The sequence below is a fragment of the Emydura macquarii genome, unplaced genomic scaffold, assembly GCF_026122565.2.
Source record: "Emydura macquarii macquarii isolate MOO-44397 ecotype Brisbane River unplaced genomic scaffold, CSIRO-AGI_Emac_v2 contig_3305, whole genome shotgun sequence".
NCBI lineage: Eukaryota > Metazoa > Chordata > Testudines > Chelidae > Emydura > Emydura macquarii.
Genome location: NW_027133442.1, coordinates 942,209 through 961,968, shown reverse-complemented (window position 1 = coordinate 961,968; position 19,760 = coordinate 942,209). Strand labels below are relative to the sequence as shown.

At 40.9% G+C, this 19,760-nt stretch overlaps 1 protein-coding gene across 7 annotated transcripts in view; it reads left to right on the top strand.

The window, feature by feature from the left end:
* Positions 1–19,760, top strand: part of RALGAPA2 (Ral GTPase activating protein catalytic subunit alpha 2) — a 346,401-nt gene that overhangs the window by 200,287 nt on the left and 126,354 nt on the right. For all 7 annotated transcript variants that reach the window (XR_010917130.1, XM_067532894.1, XM_067532900.1 and 4 more), the window contains 5 exons: positions 192–260; positions 429–563; positions 3,007–3,190; positions 10,773–11,544; positions 12,047–12,118. Coding sequence is in view for 6 of the 7 variants with exons in the window: in XM_067532894.1 (XP_067388995.1) it covers positions 192–260; positions 429–563; positions 3,007–3,190; positions 10,773–11,544; positions 12,047–12,118 (1,232 nt within the window). In the remaining variant the exon portion in view is untranslated. The remainder of the gene's footprint in view (positions 1–191; positions 261–428; positions 564–3,006; positions 3,191–10,772; positions 11,545–12,046; positions 12,119–19,760) is intronic.

Sequence of the window (19,760 nt, the reverse complement as noted above, 5' to 3'; positions counted from 1 at the left end):
TAGAATCTGCTAACAATATGAAACTCTGTTTGGTTCAGATGCTGTCTACAAAAATGGCTGCTAACTGCTCTTTATATTCTTCATCCAAAGCCTATTGAAGGTGAATGGTTCAGGCTTTGTTTGTTTGTTTTAAAAAAAATAAAATATCTTTTTGTAATTTTGTTTGCATGTGGGTTTGATTTTTTGTGCAGATACTTGTGGCCACGATTGCATTTCTTTTGCCAAGTGCTGAATACTCCTCTGTAGAAACAGATAAAAAGGTATGTGGCTTAAAACACAAACTCCTTCATTGTTTTTGCTACTTGAACTACATATTAAATGAAATAGTTTAGCCCTAAATCTTACTTTAAAATATCATGCTAAGATTTAAACATTTTGATGAATTTGATGAGTAATGCTTATGTATTGTTTTGCATGTTTCTGTTTAGTTTATAGTTTCATTATTACTTTGCTTGTTGGATTGGTGCATGGCACTACCAATGAAAACCTTGCTAGAGCCAGTATCTACTGTTCTGGAAGATCAACATTCATCCAAAGCTCCCTTACTGGATTACATATATAGGGTGAGTACAAAGAATCAATTTGGTACAATTCATCCAACAGTGTTTTTAAACATAAAAAGATGTGCCTATCCTGGATCTGTTAGACACAGAAGCATTATGGAAGCATGACTGATGACTCTGTCATTTAGACTGCATTGAAGTTTTTCAGTTAGTGTGGTTTAAATCCACTTATTTATGAAAACAAATTAAAATTTCACTCCTAATAGTTAGGGGGTAGATTTAATTTTCTGGAAAATTACAAGTAAATCTGTTCAGTAGCTTTGGAGGAGTTAAAATGACTCCTTTTTACATTTCATAGCTGGTGGGTCATGTTTTGGGGATCATTTTGACTACAAATGATTATTAAAATGCTTTAATCATTGGGTGGAAAAAAGAACTAAACAAAATGTGTTAGGTTAGTTTAAAAAATTAAAAAGTACAACATTATGAGCATTGCTTGTCATAACTCTTTATTTACATTATAAAAGCCGACATTTACAAAAAAGACATTTGATACTAAGAGCTGAAATTTTGCGCACACAAATTCCAGGATATAAAATTTTAAATGTTGTCAGTTTTGACAGAAAAAAAGAAAGTGCCTTGGCCAACAGATCTCAAAACACTACAGAAGCAGGGTCAATGCTCCCAAGGAGCTTAGGAGTCCAGCCAGGGGAAACATGACTAGTGAACTTCACAAAGAAAGGAGTTCCTGTCTTGAGGACTTTAAGAGATCCATAGCGATACTACGTCTTTCCTGCACACTTGTTTATGAGGATGGGTGCATCTGGATGAAAACTATAGGCACCTCCTTCTATCAGAGCTGTGACTGTTGAATATGAGGTCCCCCTAGAGGGCCCTTGTAGGATACCTAGGGCCGAGGCTGAAGAGATAGAAGTAGACAGTTGTGTAAAGCCAGTTTAAGCTTTGTGGCCATTTCCCAATGGACGAGCAGTCTCATGACTGCTCACCCTCAGACACTTGTAGAACTTCTTCAGTTAATGCAAATGCCAATAATAATCAAGTGAAGGCAAGAAATACAGTAAAACTATATAAAATTAGCAAAATTTTCCATAAATAAGTTAAACATGTTTTATGAAGCATCAATAACATCTTTCAAGTAAACAAAAATAATCTGGTTTATAAGTGACGTAGTACAGTTTTGAATATCATAGAATATTAGAGTTGGAAGGGACCTCAGGAGGTCATCCAGTCCAACTCCCTGCTCAAAGCAGGACCAAACCCCAGCTATGTCTGCATATGCATGAGGGATGATATTCTATGACGACATTCCAATTTATAACAATATACCACAATAGGTCTTGTCCTAATTGTGAAATTTTACTTAAGCATGAAGTCAGTCTTGCTTTAAAATACGCATAAACACATTTTCCAAATATATAAATAACATGTTGATTTTACATATAATTAAAATCAGGATCTGTGATGATAAAGGGTTTTTGCTTTCAAGGCAAATACTGTAGTTTACTGCTAAACAGATAATTTGATAAGAAAGAAAAACCATTTTCTTTTTTAATTCTTAAAGAATCAGTGAGAATTTAACAACGGGCATTATTATTATTTGATTATATTATAGTAGCCCAGCGGAGCCCCAGTCACAGACCAGGGTCCCATTGCAGTAGGTGCTGTACAAACATACAAAAATGATAGCCCAATCCTCAAAGCATTTACAATCTAATTATAAGACGAAAGAACAGGTGGATTAAAGAGACAGACTGGGAGAGCACCAGGAAACTGAAACAATACTAGTCAGCATGATGGGCAGCAATCTCAGCACATCTGATGTATATCTGTTGTCAAGTTTTTAGAAGGTATCATAGCAAAGAAATGTTTTATGGAGAGATTGAAGGAGGATGAGATAGCCTTGCAAATGTTTGTGGAGAGCTCCTCCTAAGCATGAGAAGCAGCATGGGACAACGGTGCTTGTTTGAAAATTTAACAAATGGACGATGAAGGCAGGTGGCATTGTCGGAGCGAAGGCAGAACTTAACATCTTGATAGTTGGAGCAGTGATAGGTAGGATAAGGATAAGCCATGAAGGGCTTTAAAAGGGATGATTATGATGGAAAAGCAAAAGCCAGTGAAGGGATGCAAAGAGAAGGGTGACTTAAGTAAAACAATGGGTTGGGGAAATTATCTTTGCAGCAATAATTTGAATTGATGCAAGCAGGGAGAGATTTAATTTTTCAAGGCCAGAAGGGAGAATCTTGTAATGGGAGGCTGCTGCACTAGTCAAGATGTGAGATGAGGGCCTGGGCAAGAGTTTTATTTTAGCAATGTTATGTAGGAAGAAGCAGCAAGATTTAGACACAGTCTATATTGTAGCATATGCTACAATGTGTCAGTATTTAACACCATAGTAAATTGTGACATTGTATATCACTTGACTTGATATATTTTGTCCGATTTATTTCTAGTACATTTTTTGTCTTTTTTCTTCTTGCAGGTGTTGCATTGTTGTGTTTATGGCTCAAGCACATATACACAGCAAAGCCATTACACACTGAGCCTTGCAGATCTCTCATCTAATGACTATGATCCATTTTTGCCATTGGGAAATGTCAAGAATTCTGAGCCAGTACATTCGTATTCCACCACAGAGTTGGGAAATCTACTCACTGTTCTTGAGGGTAAGTAACTCCACAGAAAATAACATAAATATTGCTAGCATTTCAACATTAACAATTTGAGGATTTAATAACCTTCTCAGTGGCATTTCTTAGTTGAAAAACATGCTTGCACTGGTAACACTTAATTCTACAGGTGTTTTACAGGGAAAACAATGTGATTCAACGCATTAATAGCACTTTTGTTGGGCATGTTCACTATATAAGGAGAACACCAGTGAGGAACCAGAAAATTTCACATGCTTCTTGCTGCTCAGCTAAAATGTATCAAAACCAGAATTTCTTGTAGAGAAAATAACAGCCTTGAATAAATTATGGCTGAAAATATGCCAAAAGAGAACATAAAGTCATCTTCAGTATGACTGCAAACATTAAATGTTTACCTCAAGAGCCCTTTTTTGGAAGGGAAATTATACTAGTTAACTACGTAAGGAAGTTGATGTACTGTTTTGAAAAGAGTGCTGGGAACTCCTAACACTTCTGAGCTAGAATGGCAAGAGAGTAAATTTTTGTCCCGTTAAGAAGTCTGATTGAAATTCTCATTTGGAGTCTAAAGAGATAATAGGATTGGGGTAAAGTATAAACAAATTGTTAATTGTGAGTATGCTTTCTATGTTAAGTGATGTATGGAAGAAAATATGACCTTATCCATTGATTCAAATTTAATTTTCATAAAAATTCTGAGATTCGATTGAATTCAAGTCCTCAGAAAGATAAGAATTTGTCATAATAAAAGTTGGGTTCAAGACAGCTCTATTTCTGCCTCTTGTCAGAGCATCACGAAAACGTCTTAAAGTCATTAATAGACTGCAGATATGTGATATGGAATTCTTAGGATCTCGTAATCTCACAAGAGCATTGTAAAAAGGCACAGTTGCTAATCCAGTCAGTTAATCCCTTGCCAGCGGTTCAACTACTAAGATGAATAGAGAAGAAAATGTCACCTTTCCCATGTGCCTATTCTATAGTGAAAAAGTCATAGATAAGATGGCGTAGGGCAATCGCTTTTGCTTGTGGTTACATATCCAGAATTAAAACTGAGTGAATAAAATTAACGCCAAGTAAAATTCCTTTGAGAACTGTGTGGTTAGTCAATTGTGTACCATGTTTGAATACCTTTTCTGCTTTACGGGAAACTAAACAAGTATGTAGTCTTCAGTGATCTGATGTTGATGGAATAATATGAACACTCTCCAAACAGCAGTGGCTCTTCACCTGTTACTAAAAATGACCTTAACTTCATAAATATTGATTTCAAGGAGAGTCACTAGGAGTGCCTGAGAGCAGAATTTGGACCTTAGTTAAGGTCTTGAGCTGAATATTTAACAAAGAAATTGATGCTGAAAATCTTTGGTAAAGATATTGATTTACTGAAAACCAAAATGTGTCATCCATAGACTCTGGCAAGCTCAGTGGTGTAAAATTGTAGTATGATACTAAGAAAATGCAGCATTTCTTGGGGGTTGTTGCAAGAAAAGCTCCTGTGATTGTAATACATAAAATGTCCAAATAAACATTTTCTAGATGAGAGAGAGAGACACATTTAGCATATTTTATAGTGAATTCAGATCTATATATGTCAGATCATGTGATTCACCCACTTAAAAAAAAAATCTAGAAGGATGATTTCACTAAGGGAAAACATCTTGGCTAATATCATTATATCCAGCATTAGATTAAAAATAACTTCCAGAGTGCAATATTATTCTAAAAATTTATGTAAATCATATAATAGAAATATTTTTACACAGGGTTCAGAAACACAGATGTAGTATAAGGATGTGCCAAATAATGCTAGATCTTCTATGCTACTGTGAAGTACAGTTCTTTCTGTGTTTCATACTGGAACAAATTTTTATCACTACAGCATGTTTTCTTTTTACTCCCCTTGTACCTGCATATTTAGTTTAACAAAAAGATTTGAAGCATTAAAACCAATTGCTCTGCACATCCTTTTTGCTGACTTGGGTACATTTTGTGAAGAGCAGAAAGTTAAAAATAGATGTGAGAGAGATTTTTCATTTTAGGCAGAACAAAATGTTTCTCATCTTGAATATGTTTTTGCCTTATACACTCTTCCATTTTACTGTCCTGCTATTCTCAAACTAATATTAAAAAGGGATTCTTGCTGCTTTTTTATTTTTTGTTATTTACATATGCCTTTTACCTATCACGTTATTCATCATTCATTATAGCTGGCAACAACAATACAATAGATTTAATCAGGTCAGAGGAAAGAGGAAACACATTACAGTAACAGCTGCCATAGTAGCAACAAGCATTGTAGAAACAGTACTGAGTGTGTATTTTTATTCAAAATATAATAATCGCATAGGTAGAAAACTGATTACTAATTTTGCAAGGTCCATGATAATTAAAATAAGTTAAATACAAAAAGTTAATCATTACAAGATAAATTACAATTAATAAAGCTTTCTGCTGTTTGTCTCTCCCACTTCTCTACTATTCTCACCAGTCACAAGAAAATTAGACATAGTCCCCAACAATTTGGAAACGTAACAGCTTGAAATCACTGTCACTATTTTTATATTAATGAAAACCTGAATATTAGGAATATTGAACATATTTATTCTAAAAACCAAAATGTATTCAGGACATGTTACTCCCTTTTGATTGGATCTTCTTTTTTTTTTTTTTTTTGTGCTTGTCACATAACCAGCAAGCACTTGGGTAATGCCTATCCCGCCAACTCTCTTCTGCTTGGCCCTTCGGCTTCTAACCTTGTGTTTACCCAATGCAGCCTAATGACAACACACCTCACTGGGATAGGATACCTGTGTCATATGCCTTACCTGAGACTGAGAAGGGAGTATGTAGGTTCCAGAGAATCTTTACTCTTCAGCACTTCTCCTTAGAAGTTATGGGAGAGATTTTTCTTCTTTTTGAAGTCAGACTGCATGAAATTACCCATACAACAATAATCATTACAAAGACAAGGTTTATTAGAAACAGAAAGAAATGGAATTGAAACAAGAGAAATGGTTTGCTTAACATATTTACTTTTCTAATTCTCATAACCTAGATGTAGCATTTTCAGCTTAGTTACAGCTTGTCTAACCATTCTGTCTGTCTAACCATTCCCTCTGTCTAACCATTCTGATCCTTGTGTCAGCACCACTCTGCTGTCTATAGAAAGAGATCTCTCTTCTTACTCACCATCCATGCCAAGATCCTTGATCCAGAGCCTCTATCTCTACTTTCCAAAACAGTTTTCTCAACTTCAGTCACTCACAGTAGGGTACCAGATTCATGCCTCATCTTGCAGGAGACAGCCCACTGAGGGAGAGGTTGACTGTTGAACAATAAAAGCTTAATGACCTAGCTCAGATGCTGACTTTCACAGACCTAGTTGTGTCTAGTTTTGGTCGGGCCCCTTGTTAAAAACCCGTAAGCAGGTTTTTTGTTCTTGTATCATGAACTATGAATTATGGGCAGAGGCCTGGACAGTCTTTCACAGCCTTATTCCACTGACTTTTACAGATACTTCTATCCTGTTGGGATGAACTTGAAGCCTGTCAGATGATTGATTATGCCGCAATGAAATAAATGCTAAATACTTGAATAAAGAATTTTGAGAAAGTCATCTTTCTTGGTAGAGCATGGAGGAGTTGAGTGTATTTTTAATATCTTATGCACTCGATATACCAGTTTGATAGTATCCTTTCTGAATGCAAATTAAATCAAAGGATGCTGCAAGTGGGAAACCAACAGGAAACTACATATTGGCAAAGATAAGATGGTATTGTACAGAATAGCAAGGGTCCTTTGGGAAGCTGTAGGTAAATAACCCCCAGCTTGATGCCCACTAGGTTGGCAAAGTTTACTCTTCCCAGGCTAGACTTAGGATCAAAGGATATACTAAAACCTTAAAGAAGCTAGCCTAAGCTGGAAGGGGAGTGGAGGGCTGAAAGGGTTGTCAGCAGCAGCTGGAGTTGTGTTCATGACAGAGAGAGTGAGAGGGAGCATGCTGCTGCAGCAAGGCAGGCTGTCCCTCCCAGCCCAGAGATGGGGGTAACTGGACTGAATAGAAATTATTATAACTTGCAAGGAAAGATCAGGGTTTAGATAAGAGGAAATATGCATATAGACCTTTATAATTTTAACATTTGATTCTGATTGCTAGGTACTTTGGCTGAACGAATAAATAATGCTTTGATCTGAAGAAGTTGTTTCTGTCACTGCAAACTTATTTTGTCGCAGTTTTCCAGGGGAAATGGGCTTAGAGGCACCAAACCTACATGCCAGGTTGGGTCTGTCAGGTTAACACAATTGGTAAGAGAGCTGCAGCCCAGAATCAAGTCCAAGAGTGGTAGGATGATGTGGTTCCACCCAAAGAGACGTCCAGGAATCCAGGCTGATCACCTGCAGGGTGCACTCAAGAGGGACTAAAAGGGTTCTAAATCACAGCTCACCCTGTAACTGTGGTGATGTTCTTCTAGACTATGAACTTGTTTGGACATAAATTTATTCTGAAGAGTATGTAACATAACTAAGAAGTTGTGAGCAAAAGTAAAATAAGATGAAATTAGGCTGTTGATATTCAAGATTTAATGAGACTTTAGACTAGAGTAGCACCAATGAACATTTGAGAACAATCGTCTGTGTTGTGTCTGTCTTTTCAGATGTAAAGCACTGTATACATGTTAAGTATTGTTTATTAAGAGGCTTGTCAGTGCTTAGCCCCTAAGGAGGAAACACCTGACAACACTCTTGTAACCTCTTCTTGCCAATGAATGGAATGTCATTGATTAGGTCCAGAAAGAGCTGTATCCAGCCCATTGTGACAGAATGCAGGCAGCTGCTTTGTGTCTTTGGGGGTGGACAGGAGCAGTAATATTAAATGTTCTTGAAGGTTCCACTCTTTAAAAAAAAAAAAAAAAGAAAACAAGGGGGTTTGTGAAACAGAGTTGAATTTTAGTTGATCTCAAAATTGGGCAGACATATAACAAATTCAGCTACATCCATTGCTGACAAAAGAAAATAGTGTAAATTTCTCTGTTTTTATAAAAATCATTACCTTCTTACCAGCCTGCCAATATCTAATGTTCCCCCAACATTCTGAAATAATTTTGTTTTGCTCTGTGTTGTCATGCAGGTCTCAGAAAAGTACACATTAGTACGTTAAAAGAGGGGGTTAGTGTCTTGCTAGTAGTAATGGACCTGATGACACACCCTCCATTCTTATCACTCATTTGTTCTATGATTTAGCAGAAGAAATGGAGGTATTTGTGGAATTCATGACCTCTTAAAACTTCAGCTCTGAACTTTGTGTTGCGAGATGCAAAGAGTGCCAAAAAGCATTGCTTTGCTGGAAGCTTCACAAACCAAGCTGCACGAAAGGGAAACGTCCATAAGTGGGAATATTCAGAGGCAACGCTCTCCAAGAGCCAGCTGCTGATAAATAACTTCTCTTTCTCTCATATCGACCATTACGTATACAGTAGTAACGAGAGTTCTGTGGCACTTTTAAAACAAACAAATTTAATATTTGCAGGCATAAGCTTTCGAGAGACTTCAGCTCTCTTCTTCAGATGCAGTACCTATTTTCTGTATTACTGCATCTGAAGAAGAGAGCTGAAGTCTCTCGAAAGCTTATGCCTGCAAATATTAAATTTGTTAGTCTTTAAAGTGCCACAGAACTCTCGTTGTTTTTGCTGCATACAGACTAACACAGCTACCCCTCTGGAACTATATACAGTAGTGATTTTAAACAGGCTTCTGAAATCCAAGTTCAGTTTTACTTAATGGCAACAGTCGGATATAGAAGTCAGATCACAAATTTAATATGTTCATTGTAAATGTTGCCTTTAAATTCTGTAAGGTCTGTGTTTTCATTAAAATTACAATTTCTTCAAAGTGGATAGATTCCTGCACCATCCAGTGTGTGCCTCAGCAATTTTTTCTTAGCTAGAGCTGTTTTGGAACTCTAGGGTACTTAAATGGTGCCTATTTATGTTGTCTTTCATATACCCTACTCCAGGTAGCATTAGCTATGAAGAAGTTGTTGTTCTGTATATGATACATAACCATCAGAGGGGCTGTGTTTTTAACAGGATTGAGTGTGGAGTAAGAAGTGAGGTATGGGGATGGCAGGTAAGATTGGGAGTGGGATACAGTAGTTGTTCTGTTGTGATGGTAAACCAGTTCCATAAAGAGAGTTGAGGGACATACTCTGGGCTCCTGCTTTCCTTATTTAACATAACACTACTATCTCTCAATTGGAGGCTATTTGCCTCTTTCTAAATGTTCCTCTTTGTTATTATTCAAAGAGGTGAACACATTTCATTTATTTTGCCTCTCCCACCAAGTTTTACTACTGAGATTGTTTCCAATTATTTTTATAAGCAAGAGCAAAAACATTTCCTCTCACTTTCTTTATCTCATTGGCAGTTATGGTAGGTTCAGTATTTCCCAAGCTTCCTTCAGAAACCATGTCCTATGAAACTCTTCATTAGTGGGTGAGGTAATATCTTTTATTGAACCAACTTCTGTTGGTGAGAGAGACAAGCATTCCAGCTTACACAGAGCTGAAGAAAAACTGTGTAAAATGTTGGTCAAAAGCTTGTCTTTCTCACCAACAGAAGTTGGTTCAGTACAAAATATTACATCACTTACCTTGTTTCTCTAGTATCTTGAGACCAGCATGGCTATAACATCACTTCATTAGTATTGTTTTACATTGAATTTGGCAATATCTAGAGAGAGTTCATGATTGTAACTCATCTTGCAAGGAAGATTAGCATTGTCATATGAAATAGACAAATGCTTTGTGATTGATCAGGAAGTGATCGTTCAGATCTGCAACAATTATGTTGTTACAATAATCATATCCCACTAACCCCTCTTTTTGTCCTATGACTGTGGGGGTTGTTAACAGGCCTCTTCACCTTGAATGGTCCCTTAGAATATGTGCTAACTGCTTATGTTAAACAATCTGTTCCACCTTGTATTCAGCTGTGACACTCTGAGTACCTTTCCAAGACCTGAAGAAGAGCTCTTTGTAGCTTGAAAGCTTGTTTCTTTCACCAACAGAAGTTGGTCCAACAAAAGATTATCTAATCCATTTTGTCTCATCAGATTTCTTTAAAGTCACAACATCCTTGTTGTTAAACATTCTCTCATATCTGTTGATGAGCTATACTTTGTAGATTATAAAGAAATAAGAGCCTAGTACAGTAGAAATAAGGCAACTCTGATAGCCAGTCTCAGGTCAGATTTTTCATAAAATAAGTGTTACCACTTTCACTGGATGTCATTGTAGTCAAATTCTCAGATAATTACATTTTGAGGAAGATGTGCATTAGAATAAATGTAAAATAGCCAAAAGAGAATTTTGAAATCTAAAGATTATTTGAAAAGGAATGGGAAGTGTTTTTTTTGTTTTTTTTTTTAATTTTAAAAAAAAGTTTCTTTAATGGAAAAATGGATGGTTTAAAAGAAAAAAAAATCAAAGCAGCCTTATAACTAAAAATGGAGTACATATTGATTGAAATGTATGCATGGTCATTTTAATTACTCTTTACTGCTGCTGTTGATTATTCTCTTTCTATTGACTGACTTTTAGAAAAAAAAAGAAGAAGCTTGGAATTAATACCTCTAACGGCACGGATGGTTATGACACATCTAGTAAACCACTTAAGTCACTTTCCCCTCAGTGGAGGACCTGCTATTCTTCACAGCCTTATTAGTGAGAATCATGACAACTTTTATGTAGAATCATCTGAACTGTCTTCAGAAGTCTTCAGAAGTCCAAATTTGCAATTATTTGTGTTTAATGACAGTACTCTTATATCTTACCTTCAAATTCCTTCAGAAACAACGGTGGATACTGAGCCAGCAGGAGCCCTCTCAGATGTAAGAGTAATTGTCAGAGATATCTCAGGGAAATATTCTTGGGATGGAAGGATATTATACGGACCTTTGGAAGGCTGTCTAGCAAGCCAAAATGGAAATAATTCATTTGTGATTTCGGGCAGTCATAAACAGCATTTTGAAACCCCGACAGACTTTTCTCCAACGGAAGGAGGAGAAGATGCTCTTGATAAATTGCTAGAAAAGATTGGTAATGCTAGTCCTGAATGCCTTTTACATCCACAGCTAAAACTAAATGAGCCATCACCACCACCATTTGGTATGAGCCATGACCAAGAGAATGACATCATAGAAGCCATAATAAGGCAGAGTGCCCAAGAAAAAGAGCATGTACACAGATGCAGTTCTGATCTTGGTATGAAAGTAGCCAGTCAAGAAGAACCAAACTCTGCAGACCCACAAGCACCATTTTATTTCTGTAGGCTGTTGCTAAATGACTTAGGAATGAATTCTTGGGATAAAAGGTAAGAATGAATCTATGTTTTCGATGCCGCTGTTACCTCAAAAAACTCAAAAATTCTTCTGTCTCCTTTTGCTGTACTGCCACAGTTGTGATTTGCAGAGATGCTCATGCTGGAGCCACCTTGGTATTAATCAGGTGGAGCCCTGGCACAGTATTCTCTGAGAGAAGGGTCCCTGGGTCTGAAATTTCTCAAATTTGATTGTCTTCAGAGCAGGCTACAAAACACCTTTGTTTCCCCAAATGTTGGAAAAAGAGAGAGAGAAAACTGAGGTTGGTTAGTAGTTGGAAAGAGAGCATTTTTCAGTATTTACTATACCTGGTTTTGCTGGTTTGGGTGTCTGGGACAGAACTGATGCAGTTTAGTCATAATGGATGGAAGTTTTTATATGTATATTTTAAATCATACTATTTGTTTACCTTCACTTAGCTGTTTGATTTATGAAAGTTGCTTCATATATTTTGTGATGCATTTTCCCTTAAATCCTTCTTTTATATATCTATAGAAAAAACTTTCATCTACTTAAGAAAAATTCTAAATTATTGAGAGAATTGAAAAATCTGGACTCCCGGCAATGGTAAGTGAAACTTGATCAATAGTTCTAATATTAAAGGCAACATTTTCAAGGGAAGGTAACACAACAGCATACCCAAAACTAAACAGAAGTTGCATGTGTTAGCAATGCAAATACTTGTTTTTGTGTATTGAATTCAATGTATTGCGTTTTTTATGAGAGAACCTTGGTATTCAGTAAATCAGCCTATTACTGTTTTTCCCATGCTTTCAGTCTGTTTGGGTGAGACCCTCTTCACAAGTTGGAAATGAAAAGATTTCTTGATTTTTTTTTTTAACTGGGGTGAGCAAAATACTGTCAATGTATGAGATAGAATAGAAGTAGCAGTAACATATAACCTCTTAAACAAAAATCCTGTTCTTCTCCGAGTGCTGGTCCCAATGTGGATTCCATACATGGGTGCATGTGCGCATCATGTGCCAGAGCTGTTTGAAGTAGTCTCCATTGACCTGTAGCCCACATGGTGCATCCGAAGTCTTCTGAGACTGCGCGGGTCAACTGCCCCCTCAATTCCTTCATATTGCCACATGGTCAGAGTCAGAACACCCCTCCTCTTCACCTTTTGATCGGCATAGCAAAAAAAAAAAAAAAAGTTTTAATAGTTTTATGATTGTAGTGGGGTTTTTTTGTTTAAAGTAAGCTGTAGTTAAAATGTTTAACATTTTAGGTTAGTCTACCGTCATTTGATTCCATCTGGGGTGTCCTACCCGTTCCAGGAGTCCTGGCAAGCCGGGTTTAAGAACTGCGCTTCATACCCACGATCCTTCTCAATAAACAACGTAAACCAACGATGCCTTTATTGTCTTGGTGAAACCCACGTTATCGCCTGGTGCTCCATCTGTCAATCCTTCCCATTGTGAACTTGTGAGGCTAGAGAACTTAGACTAGGTAAACACCTCATGGAGGAGGCAATGCAACCACTTGTGCCCTCAGAGGTGGTACCAATGGACGCACCTGAACACCCAGCCGCACTGGTGAGTGTCTCCCTCTAGGACTATGCCAGTGGTGCCACCAGCGCCAGCTAAAAGCCATTGTGCTCAGAAAAAGCACAGCCATGGGCACAAGGGCAGATCCCTGAGATGGACCGCCTCCAAGTGCAGCATTACCTCCGCAAACCAAGACAAGCTGGTGAGAAATCACGTGTTGACACAGCAGCATCTGCTCCAAAGAAATCTAAAGCAGAGCGGAAGACCAAACATCATGACAGACTGGAGTCCTCTGCCATCACAACCACTGGCGCATCACTGGAACCCCTGGCTCCATCCCCTCCACCCATTCCATCTGGCTTATTATGTCCGGTACCATGTGAATTCCCAGTACTATGCATACTGAGCCATCTATCGCTCCTGATGCCCACAGCAAAACTGCTTCTGCCTCTTGAGGGCTCCCTCCACAGCACGTATCACCTGGTATCAGGTAGCCTCCATCTCCGGCAGATGAACTTCTGCTGCTATATCAACCATCTAGCGGACAGCCCAGAGAGTCATCATAGACCATACTTGCACCACCCGCTCTGACAGCACTGCACTTTTCAGAACAGCAGTCAGATTCAGATTGGTCCTCTTGACTGGGCCCGGCCTTCTCACTGGCACACTCACATAGCCCATGACCATAACACCTAATGTATGCTCCAACATATGCACCACCATGGCCTGCTGGCACAAATAAACTAGTATGCTTGGTCCTATTGGCATCATTGGGACCACTGTCACAGCGGAGCACCACCATCTCCCCAGCACACTGACCCTCCCTCAGTTTGAGGAATCACATGGCACCATTATGCTCTTGGCACTATCAGTGCCATCGGAACTGCCAATCCCAACCTGAGCATCATTGTCCCCGGATGAGGCGCTCATTCCTCTCTTGCTTTCCCCACCAGATGATCATGGTCAGTATCAGGATCTACTGTGCTGTATGGCAATAACCCTCAACCTGTCAGCAAAGGATGTGAAAGACGCCCAGGACGAGTTCCTGGATATCCTACAGCCAGCAGGTCCCTCATGCATCATGCTACCGATCCATAATGCACTCCTTCAACCAGCCCAAGCAATCTGGCACACCATGGCATCCTGCACCCCAACACCTAAGCATGCGGATAGGCACTACTTTATTCTGGCCAAGGGTATCTACTTTCTTTTCATGCCCTCCCCCCAACTCACTGGTGGTGCAAGCGGCAATGCAACATACCAGACAACAACACTTCGGGACCACTCCTCCGGATCGAGCAGCCACAAAGCTTGACCTGATCGGGTGGAAGGTTTGCTCTTCAGCTGGCCTGCAATTCTGCATTGCCAGCTACCAAGCCATACTGGCAAAGTACGACTTTAGGTCGTACTCGAAACTGCGGCTTTGCAAGCCTTCTTTCCAGAGAACAAACAAATAGAATTCAAGTCCCCCATCGAGGAGGGCAAGCTAGTGGCCAAGGTCTGTCTCCAAGCAGCAGTCAATGCCACAGACACAGCAGCGTGCTTCCTAGCCTCTGGGGTCTTGCTTCAAAGGGACTCCTGGCTACAAATATCTAGTTTCCCTAAGCATGTCCAAACCACTTTGGAGGACCTCCCCTTTTACAACCAAAAATTGTTTAGTGACAACAGACAAGAGTCTACACTCACTCAAAGACTCTCGGACCACACTTCGGTCATTGGGCCTATATACTCTGGTCCCTACCCGCTACCAGAACTGTCTTTCCAATCTTGATACCCCACCTATCCCACCTATTAACCTTACCCTCCACATTAACAAGAACAACCCCACTGCTGCCAAGGTTCTTAACAATCCAGCTTTTCTGCCACCTCTAGTTCTACTGCCTCCACCGTCCAGCAGCGCCTCTCAGAACAACCCTTTTGACTCCTCCATAGAGAACCACAAACCCTGCTCCACCCCTCCCCCAGTTTCCCCGATCATCAGGGGCCATCTTGCTCTCTTTGCTCACAGTTGGAGCAAGAATACCACTGATAGATAAGTACTAGACATCATACACCAGGGATACCTTCCATACCTCCCCCTTCCACCATTCTCCCCAGAGCAGCCTTGCAGACCCAGCTCAATTAGACCTTCTCCAGAAGGAAACACCACCACCCCTTCAAAAGGGTGCCATAGAATGGGTCCCACACTACTATCAGGCCCATGGCTTCTATTCCCCCTATACGGAAGAAAGGAGGGGACTTTTTCCCTCTCCTGGATCTGCGGGCACTAAACCGGTTCATCCACAAATTTCATTTTCAAATGATCACTCTTCCCTCCCCGCAGAGTCTGGTTCACAGCTCTCAATATGAAGGACATATACTTCCATTTCAACATCCACCCCACCTACCGCAAATTTCTTCACTTTACGATGGGACGCTCCCATTACCAATTCTGCATCCTCCCCTTCAGTATCACCACCGCCCCTTGCGTGTTCACAAAGGTCTTCACCATGGTTGCCATGTATATGCGAGATGCCTGGGCACTCCGTGTTTCCATACCTGGACAACTGGCTCTTAGTGTTGTCATCCCGCGATCCCCTCCTCATCACTGTCCACATGCTGCAAGACCTCCTGAACAGTCTGGGCATCTGCATCAATGAGGACAAGGCAACCCTTGTACCAACCAGCAAACTCATCTTTATAGGTGCACACTTGGACTCCCATGCTGGAAGGGCCTTCTTTCCAAGAGACTGCTTTGCCACTCTCACCTTCCTCAATACAAAGCGGCAACACCATCCCCACACATGCCTCCGTCACTGTCTTTCACTCCTGGGACATATGGCAACATTCACCTCTGTCACACCTTGTGCCTGCCTTCACATGAGATGCCTGCAACAGTGGCTCCACTTGGTGTACAACCCACAGAAGGACCATCTCAACAAACAGATCCTCCTTCCACCCTCAGTGAAAACTTCCCTTTCATGATGGCGCGACCCATCCAAGGTCATGGTAGGCACCCCCTTCAACTTCCTGATGCCCCACACCATCCTTACCACAGATGCTTCACACACAGGCTGTGGCTCCCACATACAGGGCCACCTGGCCAAGGCCTGTTGTCTCCCAGAGAAGCAAGGATGCATATCAACATCCTAGAACTACGAGCAATCCAGCGCACCTGTCAAACGCTTCTCCCTCTTGTCCACTCCAAGCATATACAACTTCTCTTGGCCAACTTCAGAGCAGTTGTATACATAAACAAACAAGGCAGAGCCAGATCACCAACCCTTTGCCAAAAGACAATCCAGCTGTGGAACTGGTGCCTATGACATGACGTCACACTGTATGCACTCCACTTACCGGTTGCAGACAACACCCTGCCGGACAATCTCAGTTGTTCCTTCAATTGCGACCATGACTGGGAGCTCCACAACCCCACTCTTCACTCTATCTTCCATCAGAGGAGCACAGCACGATGGGACCTGTTCATGACAGACACCAACCACAAACTTCCCCTCTTCATTTCCAGAAGCACCCTCTGGCAAGGCTCACAAGGGGATGCTTTTCCCCTTCCATGGACCCCGGGACTACATTATGCCTTCCCGTCCATTCCGCTTCTCCCCCAAGTACTCCACAAAGTGAGGCAAGAGTGGTCCTCATACCCATAGCCCCCTTCTGGCCACGCCAGTATTGGTTCACAGTTTTTCTTCACCTTTCAACCTGCCCTGCAATCCTTCTCCTGAACCTCCACACACAACGGTAGGGCCAAATCCACCACCCCAATCCACTCCCTCTGCATCTCACTGCCTAGTATTTGGATGGGTCTTGAGGATAGACAATGCATGCTCCACACCGGTGCGGGATGTATTCACATATAACCAATGCCCTGCTACCAGGTCATGCTCCCAAGCCAAATGGAGACACTTCACAGAGTGGGCATCCAGCAATCATCACTCCATAGACACCGTGTCTATACCGATCATCCTGGACTATCTACTTAACCTCCTTCTCTCAGGCTTTGCCCACTTCTTCATTCGAGTCCACCTGGCAGCGATCATTGCCTTTCTCCCACCTGTACATGGCTTCTCTGCCTTCAGCCATCCAACCAGTGCTTGATTCCTCCAAGCTATTCTTAACACCTTCCCTTCAGTCAGGAAACCTACCCCCCATTGGGACCTCAACCTTGTCCTTTCAGCCCTCACTAAATCACCCTTTGAGCCCCTACCCACTTGCTCACTCACCTATCTATCCATGAAGATAATCTTCTTAGTGGATATCATTTCTGCCCAATGAGTCAGTGGGCACCCATGATGGCAGACCCACCTTTACAGTGTTTCACAGGGACAAAACCTCCCTACAACTCCATACCAAATTTCTCCCCAAAGTAGCCTCACCGTCTGACCTCAGCCAAGTCATACATCTCCCAAATTTTTATCCTAAACCACACACCTCCAACAGGGAGTGCACACGATACTCCTTCAATGTCCATCATGCATTGGCCTTTTATCTCCAGCGCACCCTCACTTTCCAAGGCTCACCTAGACTTTTTCTCACAATAGCAGAATTGCTGAGGCCACGCGCTTTCTTCCCAGTGACGCTGCATCACAGAATGTTACTCCCTTTCCCGATTTTCTCCGCCACCTGGAATCACTGTCATGCCACGAGCACAAGCCCCTATGTCCACCCTCCTCACAGACATTCCATTGCAAGACATTTGTAAAGCAGCAACGTGGTCCTCTATCCACACATTCACCACTAATTTATGCCATAGCCAGCTCAGCAGCAGCAGATATGGCAATTGACTGTGCAGTCCTGCAAACACTCATCTCTACTGAATCCTCGTGCCCACTTCCACACTGATTACTGCTTGATACGTTACTCACATATGGAATGCACATAGGGACCAGCACTTGAAGAACAAAAGGAGATTACCTACTGTAACTGATGGTTCTTCAAGAGATGGGGTCCCTATCTGGATTTCAGTCACACTCTCCATCCCCTCTGCTGCAGGCTTGATGTCTGTAATAAGAGGGAACTGAGGGAGCATTGATCCACGCAGTCTCATAAGAGCTCGACACACGGTGTGGACTATGCGTAATGCACATATGGGTCAATGGAGACAACTTCTAACAGTTCCAGCGCAAGGGGCACATGCACACCCATGTATGGAATCCAGATAGAGTCCACATATCTCGAAGAATCATCAGTTACAGTAAGTAACATCCCTTTCTCGTGCCAGTGTCCAGAGTAACATAGGTGAAAGGAGATACTGTAAATGTATATTAGTCGAGGAATATTTTCCCAAAGAAGAATTTTCTTCAAAATGATTCATGTGACAATAGCAGTCCTCTAAAGAGCAAGCTCAAAACTATCTCTTAGAACTGGGCAGTGGCAGAACAGAGTTCTGAATGTTATGTACTATTTGCCATTCCTTAAAGTGTGATTTTTTTTCTTTGAAAAGTGATTGTAAAGATAGCATTGTCGGGTTCCATTGTTAATGTGTTCCATTTTTCATGACAAATATGCTCAGTTTAGCCCCCCCAAAAACGTTTTTTTACACACCGAGGCTCTTCAAACTCAACCTAGGTTCTGAAAGTCCCTAAATGTTTTTTTCTTCTTGTACATCATCACCAGTAACCAAGATTCTAGAGGCCAAATTAAGCCCTCATTAACACTTGGGCAACTCCCTTGTCTTCAATGAGGTTGCACAGATGTAAGTGACTAACCTGTAACTGGAATTAGGTAATCAATTCTTTTGCTGTTGCACAAAAAGAACAGAATCCAGTTTATTCTTCCCTAATGGTGTTTACTCTTCAGTGTAATCAGGAGTAAAACATGATAAAAATATGTTTTTGTCACTGAAGTTGAGTAATATGACTATTTCTACAAGGAACAAATCTATTGAGTAAAATGGTATGATTTTTATAAAGTCCTATTTCAGAGTAGACTGCTCTTAAGTTGAAGAAAAATTAATTGAATTAACAAGTTTTCCTATGTGTATTCCACATGTGGGGGTATGCATGCATACCATGCACGCAAGTCTGGAAGTTCTTCAAAGCAGCGTCCATTGGCCTGCACATGTGCTGTAACTCTCCTCATGCTCCCAACTGAGGGTATAAGAAGCAGTGAGGTTTGATGCTTCTCCAGCTCCTTCTTACTGTCACATGGCCTGAGTCAGAATCAGATCCTCCTTCACTTCATTGTATAATCTATTTATAAATAGTTATTTAGCCAAAAAGTTATAGTATAGTATAAAGTATTTCCTTCTCCCTGGACGGGGAACCCCTCCCCTGCTCTGGGACTATGCCCAAAGGCCTGGGATTCAAGAATTGCATCTCCTGCTGTCGATTCTTCTCCATCAGTCATGAACATCAGTGGTGCCTGAACTGTCTGGGTGAGACGCGTATCTCTGCAAAGTGCGGTATTTGCTGCTTCTTCCCACCCAGAAATCGAGAAGCCAGGAGCTTCTCCTACAGAACTATCTGATGGAGAAGGCTATGAGGCCCTTCTCTGATCTGGACCAGGGAAACCCCTGTGTACATTGGCCTCAACTACCTAGCAGTGCCTTGGAGCGGAGCCATCAACATCTAAACCCAAGGACTCTTTTCCAGGGCTCCCCATGAGAGTAGAGGGCACTCTCATGAGTGCAAGGACAGATCCCTGTTAAGGACTGTCTATAAGAAATGCGTTTCCTCTTCAATTCAGTCTGGATCATGTGTCGTCGCAAGTGAAACCTAAGGAAC